At 38.5% G+C, this 13,799-nt stretch overlaps 1 protein-coding gene across 1 annotated transcript; it reads right to left on the reverse strand.

Moving 5' to 3' along the window:
• Nucleotides 1-1,490: 1,490 nt before the first annotated feature.
• LOC109031041 (L-xylulose reductase-like) lies at nucleotides 1,491-7,935 on the reverse strand. Its single transcript, XM_019042312.2, has 5 exons — nucleotides 7,354-7,935; nucleotides 5,918-6,170; nucleotides 4,518-4,629; nucleotides 3,414-3,624; nucleotides 1,491-1,677 (listed from the first exon to the last, which is right to left on the reverse strand). Exons 1-5 carry the CDS (start codon nucleotides 7,403-7,405, stop codon nucleotides 1,556-1,558), a joined length of 750 nt encoding a protein of 249 aa, XP_018897857.2. The 5' UTR covers nucleotides 7,406-7,935; the 3' UTR covers nucleotides 1,491-1,555.
• Between the last annotated feature and the right edge of the window lie 5,864 nt (nucleotides 7,936-13,799).

The following is a 13,799-nucleotide window of genomic DNA, read 5'->3' on the forward strand; positions in this document are numbered from 1 at the left end:
GCTTGGCATTTCTAGGTTTTGTCAGTCTGTACCTTCAGTTTTCTCAGACTAAAAAAACGCAACCTTAGTATGCGACACTGCTGATTCTTTATTATATTTTATCTTTTCAAATTGAAAATCAATGGTTAGTTAAGATTAAAAATGAGTAGTTTATTTATTCTTTAAAAAAAGTTCTTATTTATTTTATGGGTGCGTGTGTTTGGGGAAAAAAATTTTGTAACTAAAAATTAATCGCAATAAATTTAGTTTTTTCTCCAGGAATCAAGTGCATAAGTTGGAGCGCGGATTTTGAAACAGCGCAATCAAGATTCCGATGCGTGTTGCGCACTGGTGGGCAAAATCCTTAACTCCTCGCAGATAAGTTGATAGGTTTTTTTCGAAGGATCCTCCCTGCCACCTACGCTAGAGAGATCTTTTATACAGAAAATTAACGGATGTTCCTGGCAGAGAGTTTGAGAGCTTAATTTTGAAAGCGTAAATGTAAATGAAATACAATAAAATTTAATAAAATTTAAAAACCATAACCTTGCAAATAGCCTTATTAGCTTTATATAGCCTGTTTGCCTTCTTTGTAAGATTTTAGTTAATTTTACTTATATTTAGCCTTGCTCATTGCAAACATGATTGAAATGAATAGAGATCACACGAAATTATTTCAATCAAATATTTTTACGAGGTATAATGAAAAAGGGATGAGACATTTTTCGAAATGTAAACAATTATATCGCTGGTTAAACTGAAACTACCAAGCTATTCACCTTGGTTCGCGACGTAGCACACTTCCCAACATCCTATCAAATGTGTCTTTTATGAAGGATAATCTACTCATCGTGATTGGATCGCATTCCGTGTGATTTTTCCTCGCCCTTTCGAGAATATTTTTTGAAAATGTCGTGTCAAAATGTCCTATATCATTTTAAAAAATAAAAATGGGGCAGAAATTTTGAACACTCGGACACGAGTTTTCGTGGTTTCACCGTCGACATTTTTCTTTATATAGAGACATTTTCCTTAATTAGTCATTATATACTTTTTTGAAACATCGAAAGTTGAAGTACAGTTTTTTAAAACTAGTTACTGAAACCTCTCAGTATTTTGAATGCTAACTCTCTGGGGCACAGCATAAGTCCCGTAGGAAAAAACCTTTATGTCATTATCTTATTATCGACAGAGAAGAATGAAAGGGACGTCGCCCCTTCAATACTTGGAGCGATAACTATTCGGGCACGATTGTCGCGGAATTGCATACTCGTCATTTTTGAAGGGACTCCACCGCAACACGGAGCGAGCGGCCAGTGAATTAAAGATGTATGATTACCCTATTAACAATGCGGTATTTTTTTGCTTGTCTTTGCCTCCGATTGTCGAGAGGTGGATGAAGTGAGAAAATTGGAGGGAGAGAGAGAGGGGGAGAGAGAGAGAGAGAGAGAGCGGGAAAAAAACTTTATTTCAGTCGCAATTGAAATTTCAAAGTATGTCTTCCATAACAAGATAATAAAACTATCCTTGAGGTTCATGTCCACATCCTTCACGCTGAAAAAGACCGGAAGATATTTCATTTGGTTGCGTGGTACGGGGAAGCAACGTAACCTCCATCGACCAATAGAGAGATTCCATTAATCATCGATGACTTGTCACTCAGGAGAAACATAACCGCGTCTGCTACCTCATCGACCTCTGAAAGAGTGACAGAAGAACAATATAATAAGCCCGTAAAGTGGATAGTGTCATATCGTGAAAGGAGATCGAGCTTCCAAAAATCAGACTTGAAAAAGCATATTTTAAGCTGTGCTTTTTTTCTTTTCTTTCTATCAAAATAGAATTTCAATAATTAGCTCTGGCATTAGAATAATAAACACTCAGCTAGAATCGGTAGACATAGTGAATTTCAATTCCAAAATCTCTATCAGAATTTGAATGCATTTAAGTTGGAGAGACAGGTTCTGGTTTGTTTTCAGCGACAAAGTCAGACACCTTTCACTGGATTCTTGGCTTACAGGTGGGAACTTATACTTTCTGGATACCGCTACTCAACATTCGAGAATACCTATATTGATGAAAGTGTTGAAAATTGCCGCGATACCACAGTAAAATCTCTGATCGTCTTCGGAAATATTTCTAAGCGCAACTACTGCTTATCAGAAGGACACCTAATCTGTCATGCTAAGGAAGAACGCCCTATGAGCCTTCAGGCGTTGCCAAACTTCCTGTGACAAATCACTAATTTTCAGGAAAGTTTGTGAATATTTTTCTTCCAATTTCTCAGATAATTGTGTTCAGAATATGCTCTGAATTTCCTTAAATTTTCAAGGAAAATAATTCATAACTTTCCTCGAAAATAAACATTTCTTCAGAGGTTGTTTGGCAATAACTCTCGAATGTTCATACGGCGTTCTTCCTTACCCTGGTAAAAATTGGCAGTAGAATCTGTGTTCCAAAATACCATAGACCTAAGGCCGGCTGTAAGATTTCCAATAGCTTCTATAGCCGGCTACATAATTTCTTATAGCCTTTCATAGCCGATGGCGACTAAGCAACAGCCTGGCGATAAAGTGTATGCTGAACGTTACTAATTACGGATGCTATAGGACTTAGTGAGTTTTTGGACTACCGCTCTCCTTTTGGGCAGTAGTATCTTTATTTATTTTGCGAGGAAAGCTCCGTACTTTTGAAGGATGCCTGCCATTTCTAACATGTTGGAGCGCCTTCAATTTCGTATGATACTGTGCAATACCTCTGGTGTGAAATAGTTGCTTCAAGCGCCGTTGCACGCTGCGGCGCCGCGCGGCGGGCGGGCAGCCAGCGCGAAACGCGCATTGGCGCCTTCAAACCTAACAGGGATACTTCGCGCATTGCGCAATGCGTGAAGTATCCCTGTTAAGTTTGTAGGCGCCAGTTTGCCGCCGCTCCGCTTTGTGTTAGGCTCTAATATTTAATCTCGTGGAGTCAGCGTTTTTCAACTCATGACTTCGAAATGTTTGCACACTCTGTATGAATTATTCTCCTCTTAATTGATGAAAACAAATATGTAGTAAAGGAAAATAATATGTGCGTTTTGTAAATATTATGGTGATTCCGTGCAAACTTACGGATTTACAAAGCACACGAATTTTTACACAATTTCTTATAGCCTTTTATAGCCGATGGCGAAAAAGCAACAGCCAGGCGATAAAGTGTAAAGCCCGGCGATAGGAACTATAGCCCGGCTGTATAATTTTTTATCGCTTCGTGTAGCCCGGCCGTATGATTTTTTCCACTTTCTACAGCCAGCTATATGATTTTCTATCGCCTTCTTTAGTCGGCTTTAAGTACTCCTATGGTATTTTGAAACGCAGCTCCTATCGCCAATTTTTACCAGGGTAGCACGGCAGTATAGTATTCTAGAAGTTGTGCTATTCTTCTATGAAACTTACCAGCGAATCGGCCAAGCGGAATCCGCTGCAAAGCAGGTTCCCCTCTGGAGGGCTCCGACCACCAGTTGGCACCCATTTTAGTTAGGACAATCGTCGGATTGACGCTGTTGGTGCGGACGTTGTATTTGCCCAGTTCCAGCGCCATCACCCGCGTCACACCATCCAATGCCGCCTTCGTGCTACAGTAAATCGTATGATCCTCGTGGCCCTTCTACAATTGAAAACGATACTCAATTTTAAAATAAACCGTTTTAAAATTCCAACGTGAACCTTTGAAACAAATGAAGTAAGGGCAGCGCACTTTTCAACAAAGAGGAACTAAGATACATCAGTCAGCGGAAGACTACCTCGGAAAATTAATCCTTTTAAAAGAAAATTACGGCTGGACGAATCATTTTAAAATAAGTTGAAGGAGAAGAACTATTAATAAATGTCCTGAAATTATATTAGACATTAACCGAATTCTCAGTGACCAAGGCCGAATTAATCTTCTTACAGTCTCGATTAATACTATGAAAGAAATCAAGATTAAGGGAGTCCCCAGAGGAACTAAATGGGAAAAACATTTATTATTAAAATTAAATCAACCCAAAATTAGAAAAGCTAGCCAAAGAGGAAATCCAAAACTAACAGAAAAAACAAAATGTGCAGAACAAGAAAAAATGTAAGGAACCAGACCTAAAATATTAATAATCAGAATAAATAAAAATAAAGAGATAAATATAAAAACTCTAACTTTTATTTTATTATAATGATAAAAATTAATAAATTCAATAGTTAAAAATTGCAATAAAGATATATATAAACAGACAATGATCCTCGTGGCCCTTCTACAATTGAAAACGATACTCAATTTTAAAATAAACCGTTTTAAAATTGATCTACATTGATGTATTGTCTCGGAAATGTTCGAAAGTACTTACATCTAAAGTACTTCAGATGTAAGAACTGAAGTCTCAGATGTGTGATCTGAACCTCGACAGCTAGACCTAAAGTGTTCAGATGCTCAATCCGAAAACTTCAGAGATCCATATGACCTAAACTTCGGGTCCCACGCACGCGGTTTTTTTCTCCGTGTATGTTCATCTTCCTGAGTGAACTTACCATTGCCGACTGCGATGAAACGTTGACTATGCTGCCGTTCCTCCGCTCAACCATCCCTTTCGCGACGACTTGTGCGACATTGATTGCTGCTTTCACGTTTACACCGAATGATCTTTAGAATGCAACAAAGGAAAATTATGATGAGTAAAACTAGTTTGATGGATTATACGAGGAGCTTGGAGGACAAGGCGATTAAGTGCGGTTAAGTGCTGAAAAACTTGAATATTAGTAATTTTAAATAAAACTAGTCCTGAAATATACTTAGTCTGTAAAAAATTCACCAATAAAATATAATTTATAAGCATCGAAATGTGAGTTTGAACTTTCTTTCCGCCATAAGGCTCTATGGAATTTCGGAACTCTGATCACGTAAGTATAAATGACAGAAAGTTCACTTTTGCGTCTTGTCTTCAAAGCCCCTCATATATGAGAGTAAAAGGATATTCATACATTACTCATAAAGCTTAAGGATTCAAAGAACACAGTTTTATGAAAATTTTGAAATATGTTTGCAATTTGAAACAATAGTATTAAATTTTTTTACCATGACATTGCAATATTTTTATATAATTTATTTCGGAAATCCCAATTTTAAACGATTAATTAAATGAGATCCATGTCTTAGGAATTTAAGCAATTTTCAGTTCGACAAAATATTTCAACGCCTCTTTAAATTTTACTGCAGTAAATGTCAATAAGAAGGGCCCCTTCAATTATTAGATAGGCAACATGCACGATAATCTGATACAATAAACTAGTTTTACCGTGCCATTGTCTCATTTTTTTGCAACCTGCAATGCTGCTGGGGTGGGGATTTCAAATCGTTTAGACACACGTAATGGAAAAAGTGTTGTTGGTCTTGGACTTTAATCTCATCAGTATGGCGTGGCGTGAATAATCGATTATCGATATCTCGCAATTTGAAGCTATGGTGAAGAATCGATTACCAAGGTGTTCGCTGCGAACACCCTGATAATCGATCTTATTTCATAGGTTTAAATGACACCACAATCGATATATCGCAATTCACGCCACGCCACTGCGAATCTGAATCATAGAAGAGAGCGTGCTGCGGTGCTTCTTCTGATGTCTTTCTCCCAAAACCCTTAGAATCCTCACAATACTTTCGGTAAAACAATGCTGAAAGTCTTTCCTCAAACTTGAAATCTCCTGGGCATATTCTTATAGTCTAGGAGAAATTCACGGGAAGTTTAAAAGGATCATTTACATGATCCTTTTAAACGTTCCGTTTAGTTCTTTGTGAGAAAAATACCAACATTAGACACAATTAATATACACGAGAGGGCGTTAGGTGACTCTTAGTTAAAGCTGTCTCAATAGTGTTCCATAAAGTGTATACATTTTTTATCCGTTTGTCTCCCTTGAAATATGATGCTCACTTGTCAAAATCATCCTCGGTTATGTCGAAGAAGTGGTTGATCTTCGCTATGGCTGCGTTGTTCACCAATCCATCCACCGGGCCAATATTTTCCAGTGCCCTCCTTGTCTCGGCCCAACCATCCAAGTCCACCACTATTGGCTCGATATTCGGGTTCTCTTGTGCAAGTTCTTCGAGGGGACCTCGCGTTCTCGACAAAGCCAAAACTTTCGCCCCGCTCTTGGCCAGTCTCAAACAAATGCCCCTTCCGATGCCTTTCAACGCAAAATTGGTCGGTTAAAAAATGATCGAAACACGATCTCACGCAGAAATCAGACAAATTTTGGACAAAAATTACCAAAGTACGTTCTTGTAAAAAACAGATAGTTTGAGTCACTGTTCCAATCTTGGAATAGAGTTACGTTCCTTCGCGCGGGTAACGACAAATTATGGGATATTACGAGGGAGGCAGCTGACCGTTATTTCCTGAAAATACTTCCTAAAAGAAGAATCGGACATCAAATCGAAAAAAATGAGTGTCAGCACTGCCGAAAAAAGGAGAGGCGTAATCAGGCCTCGTTTTTTGACTTTTCTTCAAAATCTCAGCGACTCTTCATTAGCAGCATAGAGCGGAACATAGCGAGTTCACATCTCACGCTATGCCATCGCGCCTTCAATTTTGCGTATTATGCAACACGGACGTCCACCAAGGGCAAATAGTTATATCTCTGAGCTGTCGTCGACGCGTGCTGATGTGTCTCTTATTTTTTTAAATTCGAGAAAAAGGTTAAGTTTGCCAAAGGTTAGGTTGTGCTATTACGTATCCAAATTTAAAATCATTTTGAAAAAAAGAAAAAGTAATATGTTTAGGTGCCTCTCAAGCGCCCCAAAGGGCTCACGTCTAAAATTGTATATTTCGGCGCCAGTTGCGTCGTGCCGGGGAATTTTTGTTTCACGACAACCTCTAGAAATCCCAAACCGCGTCTAATTGACCCAACTATCTCTTCTAAAGAAGTTGCTGGCGAGTGTGGGGAGGAATGTAAGAAAGCGCTAGTACGTCATCGAAAATGTGAAAATTACAAAATAAAGTATTTCTCACCTTCAAAAACATGGATATAACATAGGTATTACTTCAAAAACGATGAAATCATAATGTATGAAAATACGAGTCAACGGACTCGGGACTTTCGTTTAAAAACAGTCTTGGGCATCTAAGGGTTAAACTTTCGATAATCGGCCCGCTAGACTAAATTAGCCTGTTTTTCCCATGGGCGGTCCCGTATACACAATTAGGCTCTTCTTTTTTCTACACATACACTTTTTTCTTTTTTCCTGTCACAGGTGTATTACGCTACTTTTCTCATGGATTGCAGAGGATTTTCTTGATGAAGAAAATCTTCATAAGTGTTTAAGTAAATCTACAAGATTCAAGAAATGAGATTGTAAAAGTAAAGTCACCTTGTCCTGCGCCAGTGACGAGGATAGTTTTTCCCTCAAAATTGAACTCCATCACTTATATCTGTTAAATCTGAAAACTAAAAAAATTTTATTGATTAGAATTAAGTTGGTTTAAACTAATCTTTCGGCGATTTTAAAATAAACAACATTTTAAGGTGATTCAAGAAATTCCAAGCGTTTCCTTTCGAGGCCCGTAACGTCTCAGGCTCATCAGTGTGATTAAATCAACCCGGAGCAGCGCGGTGACTCGGTGAGTCGTCAAAAGAGCAAAAAATCAAAACGCCTTCAATTTTTTGACTATGCAATATAAGAAGCTGATGAGCTGGAATAGTTACATAGCGGTGCCGTATAAGGCGTTACCATCGACGAACGCTCCGCTAGAGCATCCGCCCGCCCGGATTTTAGCCAATGATCTTGTTCTTTTTCAGTCATTTGTAAAAAAATAAAAATGTAAACATCTTATGATTTCCTTTTTCCGACATGCAATGATTACAGCGCGGTACCTCTGATTACTCATTTGCACGAAAGGAAAAATCAAATGCATTTTTTACAAACATAACGAATACTTCGTCATAATGTAGACTGAATAATGTCAGGCGACGGCGGTGGTTGAATCATCGCATGTCGATTGTGACGTTCCAAAATCTTTACAGTTTTATTTTTAGTAATTTATTTATAAATAATCTTTAATGAATTGATAACATTTATAGGCTGAGTTTTTCACAGAATACTCCGTATCGAAAAAATTGCAATAAAGGACCAACAGACAAGGTTCGAATTTAAGCATTCTAATACATGTTTCTTGGCCAGAATTTCACGTAGAACACGATTCACGCAACGAAAATTACTGAAATCAACTCCTAACGAAGATATTAACGTTTATATTTCACATTGGTTACGAGGAGTTTGAACTGCCCGCTCACAAGAAACTCAAAGCTTACGTGAGTCAAATCGTGCACTAGAACGTTTCAGCAAATTCTCAATCAAGCTATGTTCATTTCCACCATGTGCTGTTCAAACTATAAACAACTTGCAATAGCTGAGCTAAAGCGTCAAGATTAAGGTTGCCAGATTTTTATATTGCAGAGACTGTCATAATAACGTTTAGCGCGCAATGTAGTCACGTAGAGCATTGAGTTTTCATGAGCGGGTGGTTTGAATTCACGCATCAAGAATCATTAAATATCTTGATAACAAGTTGATTTCGGTAATTTTCGTTGTGCGCATCGTGTTCTACGTGAATTCTGGTCAAGAAACATGTATTAGAATGCTTAAATTCGTACCTTGTCTATTGGTCCAATGTGCGATCAGTCCTCAAAATGACGTTCAACAGTTTCTCTTCAGAAAAATTAAATTCGGCCAGAAATTTGCAATTTTCAACATTCACTATCGATAACAATGTCGAAAATCCGAAACATTATGAAAACTGTAAAGCTACACTCAAACGATACCTTAGACCCTCTACCAATAAACCTTTATGACGAATCAATTTATGGGGTTTCTTTAATAAAGGTGGTAAAAAGCATTTTCCTTTGAAACAGATGTATACACTGAGGGCACCGCCAAATATAATTACAGCCAATGTCAAAGGAGACTGACTGTAGGACCTGTGTAAACGACACCGATGTCAGTCTCGAATCATGACTCTCGATCAGTGTCCGATCAGTGCTTTTAAAAATCGAGGTCAGTGCTGATGAGCCTTGAGATCAGTGCCCATGAGCATTGAACTGACACTGGTTAAGACTGACGCCGGGGTTGTTTTTACGTATTTACACTGGTCTCAGTATTTTTTGACACTGGCTCGAGGGTTATTTGGCGCTGACCTCAGTGTCAGAACTGTCCGCATAAAGACAAGTGCATGCCACTATAACAATTGGACCAAGTTCATCAGAAAGTAACCAACCCACATCAAGTTGAAACTGAGAAAAAGAGGTTTGAAGTTTTATTCCTCCATAAGACTCAATATGTAGAATGTAAAATTTAATCTATCTTTTTACAAACTAATCTTTTTTTTCGACTTGAAGTTTTTGGCAGGAGAAAATATGCAACTAGAGGAACTCAAAAACATTCTTAACTCAATTTTTTCGAAAATGTGGGTTGGTTCCTTTCTGATGGACTCGGTCAAATTCTCACTAAATTCGAACTTTGAAATTGGAAAGATGCAGAAATAAGGGGTCGTCACACGATATCGCATCCTGCCAGAGGCTCTTAAGAGTAAAAATATCATCAAATTCATTTATTATCTTAAAACTATTGCATGCTGATGGTTAAATCAGAGAAACACTTATTTCGATCGCGGTATTTCGGAATCCCCACTCTTAAGTATCATACTTTTTAATATTTACAGAGGAGCGAACCAACCTCGCCCAGACGCTGCAGAAATTCTAGTTGGCAAATTCCTTGATTTTCACTGATGGAAAGAGTTAATGCAGTTTAGACAGTTTCACTAACTGGACACAGAGACACTCCAAAACTCACAGTACCTCAGCTAACACTACTGGCGCGTCGAGGCTCCCCACGACAATTTCAAAATGAGAGCCAATTTTTTCTGGGCAATTTAGACAATTAGGAAAAATCCGAACTCTTAAACGTGTCGTGAAACGGGAAGGGGTCGCTCTGGATGTATCAAATTGAAAGGTGCATCTATCATTCTACAAGAATTAAACTTTGTGCGCCATTTGTGTGTATACAATTATCCATTTCGGCTGTCTAATCATTTGCTTCACTAGAAACGTGAGAGGGGAAAAATTGTACCCATGTATCGCGAGGAAAGTTCCTGACCATTTTCCTGGTGGCTATTGCACTAGCTCAGCTCCAAATGAATACGTATAGTATATATGTACCCTTATAGAAGAAAATTATCACTCGTATTTAAAATTGCGACATTGGAGGTCTCAGCTAATATATTTTATTTTTTTTAAAGAACAACTACCTATCCAAAAGCTCCTATATATTTTTTTAGATTTTCTTCACTCATCCCACAAAAAAAAAAAAATCACACAAAATTGCGAGTGAAAATTTTGATTGTTTTTTCTTGAAGAAAGTATATCATAATCAAAGATTTTTATACATTGCCATTGAAGTACGTATTTTTCACATTAAGCCGCGAAGCGGCTTCAGCCGGTATTAAGCGGCAGCAGCGAAGTGTCGAACTTCAATTAAACTTCGACGATACCTATTAGACACGAGAGAAATCATGCTCAGGACATCACGATATCAAAAATGAAATAGGAAAGATACTCACACCTTACGCCTGTATGCGACCATTCGTGCCTGGGAGATATTTGTGTGGTGTACAGAAAAAATCAAAAGCACTCTGCCATTTTGAATCCTCGCGGCAAAGCTCGCCGTTGGCGCCGCGGGTGAAGCGGCGAGTGCCTGGACAGTCAAAACGCCTGTACTTCTGTGCGTATGCAACGCGGACATCCAAGGAGTCCGAATAGTTGCATTCGACCAGGAGTTAAAACTAATTTCGTCGCATTGGGCGATTTGTTTGTTTCATTCGCACCGTAACTTAATTCCAGCGTTGCCTATTGTGCCAATAAAGTAAACTACTACTGATTTTTTATCGCGACATTGTCAATTTTCCGGATAATGGTTTGATTGTTTAAATATATCACAACAGTGCCGTCCTAAAATGTGGGCTGTAACCCCTACCTTCTCTGATCTAAAAACGACGAATGCGGCAAAGTTATTTCATATATCCCTCCTGAAATGTGGGCTGCGTTTAGAACATTCTGCATAAATTTCGAGGTATGAAAATGGCATATAATTCTCACAAAAAAAAAAAAAAAAACCGAAAAAACGCTGCAATGGAGGCCCGTGGTTTCGCACTTTTGGTCATCGATTGCAAACACCAAGAATGAACGTAAAATTGCAGGGACAATTCCATTAAGTCTTCGTGATCGCTATTACGGAAATTTTGTGCACACGCGTCTTCGAGAGAGAATACCCAGCCCAATTTTCTCAGAAACTATTTAATGATACCTGTTACGTTCATGATGGATGATTAAATCATAGTAGTTATATTTTCTATTTATAGCCGCGTTGATGATCGTTTAGAAGATTGTCCGTTACAGCGGCTAAAAAAAGCACCAAATTGAGATTGAGAGCAAGTGGGTAAGCCACAATTAACCGTTGGTGATGGGTGGGTATCCGTGCGATTGTGAATTGTTTTCCAGTTCAATATTGATAATTCTCACAGGGCCGTTCAAGCATTTACGTGAGCTTTTTGAGGGAGAGGGTGTCTGAGCGTGCTTTGCGGCGGAGGGAGTTATAAGTCCAGTATTCTCTTAGACAAAAAATGTAAGATTGAAAAGAGAATTTTCGGCCATTTTTTGGGCTAAGCTGCCTCCGTTGTTTTGAAAAAATCAGACCCGTTTTACGTAATTCAAAAGGGTAATAAGAGGTTGTCCGACGAGTGTCTTGACAGGAGGGGAAAGGGGAAGAGGAGGGGGGGGGGGGTTAAAAAGAAACGAAGCATATTGAACTAAAATGTGAGCGAGATAAATAGCAGAAGTTGCTGCTCACTTCTACACTCGCAAAAACACTGGCCCGACGTGGTTTTACGTCTGTGTTTGTCCACGTGTGACGTGACCGAAAGTCGCAACCCGGGAGCGATGGCGATTTATGTGGTTCACTACTCTGCCGTGCTAAGGAAGAACGCCGTATGAGCCTTCAGACGTTGCCAAGTTTCCTCCGATAAAAACTTATATTACTGGGGAAATTTTTAATATTTCTTTCCAAAATTTTCAGACGATTTTGTACGCAATTTAATCTAAATTATCTGAAAATTTCAAAGAAAAATGTGCACGAATGTCGTCAAAAATACATGTTTTATCCAGGGAAATTTGGCAACTCTCGAATGTTCATACGGCGTTCTTCCTTAGCACGGTAGTACTCTGCCCCGTGCTCAGGAAAAACGCCGTGCGAACCTTCAGATGTTGCCAAATTTCCATTGATGGAACACGAATTTTCTGGTAAATTTATGAATATTTTTCTTCCAATTTGCCAGATAATATTGTTTGCATTTTTACCTAAAGTTCCTGAAAATTTCAAGGAAAAATATTCATAACTTTCCTAAAAAATGAACATTTTATCGAGGAAAGGCAACTCTCGAATGTTCTTATGGCGCTCTTCCTTAGCGCGGCAGTACTATACACTCGCAAACGAACGAGCCTCGCGATCAAACGTGCGTGAGTCCTTTGATAGCCGAAAAAGAGACATGAAGAAAGAAAGAAGAGGAAAGAGGAAAAGAGAAGAAAAGAGAATGGAAAAGAGTCATGTGTGAGAGACAGAAAAAGACGGTGACAAGTTTCGGTCACGTGCACACCCTCACAGACGTAAAAACACACGACCAATGCTCTTTTTAGCGAGTGTGGTAGCGAGGCTTACAATACTGCCGTGCTAATGGAAGAACGTCGCATGAACATTCGAGAATTGCCAAATTTCCTTCGATGAAATGTTTACTTTGAAGGATTAATGTTATGAATATTTTTCTTTGAAATTTTCAGGAGCTCTAGGCGAAATCTCGAACAAAATTATCTGAAAAATTGGAAGAAAAATATTCAAAAGTTTACGCGGAAATTGGTGTCTTATCAAAGGAAATTTGGCAACGCCTGAAGGTTCATACGGCGTTTTTCCTCAGCACGGCGGAATACCGCTATCTCGCTGGCACTCACTCTCTAAGAGGATGGACGTTCATGGCTGAATTTCCATGACATACTCATGGTGGGTTTTTGAAAATAGTTTTATGCAAAATAGTCGCAATGTCCAGATTAGGCTTCCAGAGGTCATTGCATTACTTTCTAGTAATGGCTTCTACACTGTGGCCTTTGGATTTATGCAGTATCATTGCTAAGACATTGGCAATACAATGCAATGAAACATTGTATCGGAATAAAACAATCTCAAGTGCTGCTGCCTGACTAGGAATGTTTACATGCCCACCAGCCAAGCAGGGTGATGATAGAAGGCTATAATGGACACCTCACTTACTCCTACATCAGAGGACACTCTGGCTCAAAATTTAAAAGTCATTACATGGTATAATTTTTTTTTTTTCTTTTCTTTTTCTTTTTTTTGAGAGGAGAGGCAGGTCTGAAAGTTGACTCGCTACTATAATGATTTCTCCTGTTCTCGACAGATGAAAATTGCACAAGCTTCTTGACTGCTGAATTTTCTTCTTCTTTTTTCTCTTTTGTTTTCACATTCTGCAAAGATGACATAAAGTAAGTTTCCGATAAAAGTTTAAATGTAACTTCACTAGATTTTTCTATGCCAATTTTCAATGTGCATTTAGTGCTTTAACAGAAATGATGTTCAAATACAGCATTTTTTTTAATTTAGCCAATTGATCCTCATTTTACTGAATTCATTCTGTGTGATTATGGTACTAAAAGAGCAAGGGGTAAAGTAAAGGTTTTAAAACAAAAATAAACCCAGGC

This window comes from Bemisia tabaci, chromosome 3 (assembly GCF_918797505.1).
Source record: "Bemisia tabaci chromosome 3, PGI_BMITA_v3".
In the NCBI taxonomy this organism is placed as follows: Eukaryota; Metazoa; Arthropoda; class Insecta; order Hemiptera; family Aleyrodidae; genus Bemisia; species Bemisia tabaci.

Excerpts from the sequence above, each read along its gene's own strand:
- LOC109031041 (XM_019042312.2), bottom strand. The coding sequence starts at position 7,405 with ATGGAGTTCAATTTTGAGGGAAAAACTATCCTCGTCACTGGCGCAGGA. Across the intron at positions 3,625-4,517 it reads TTTCATCGCAGTCGGCAATG|AAGGGCCACGAGGATCATAC; the intron begins GTAAGTTCACTC and ends TTTCAATTGTAG. Across the intron at positions 1,678-3,413 it reads TCCGCTTGGCCGATTCGCTG|AGGTCGATGAGGTAGCAGAC; the intron begins GTAAGTTTCATA and ends TCACTCTTTCAG.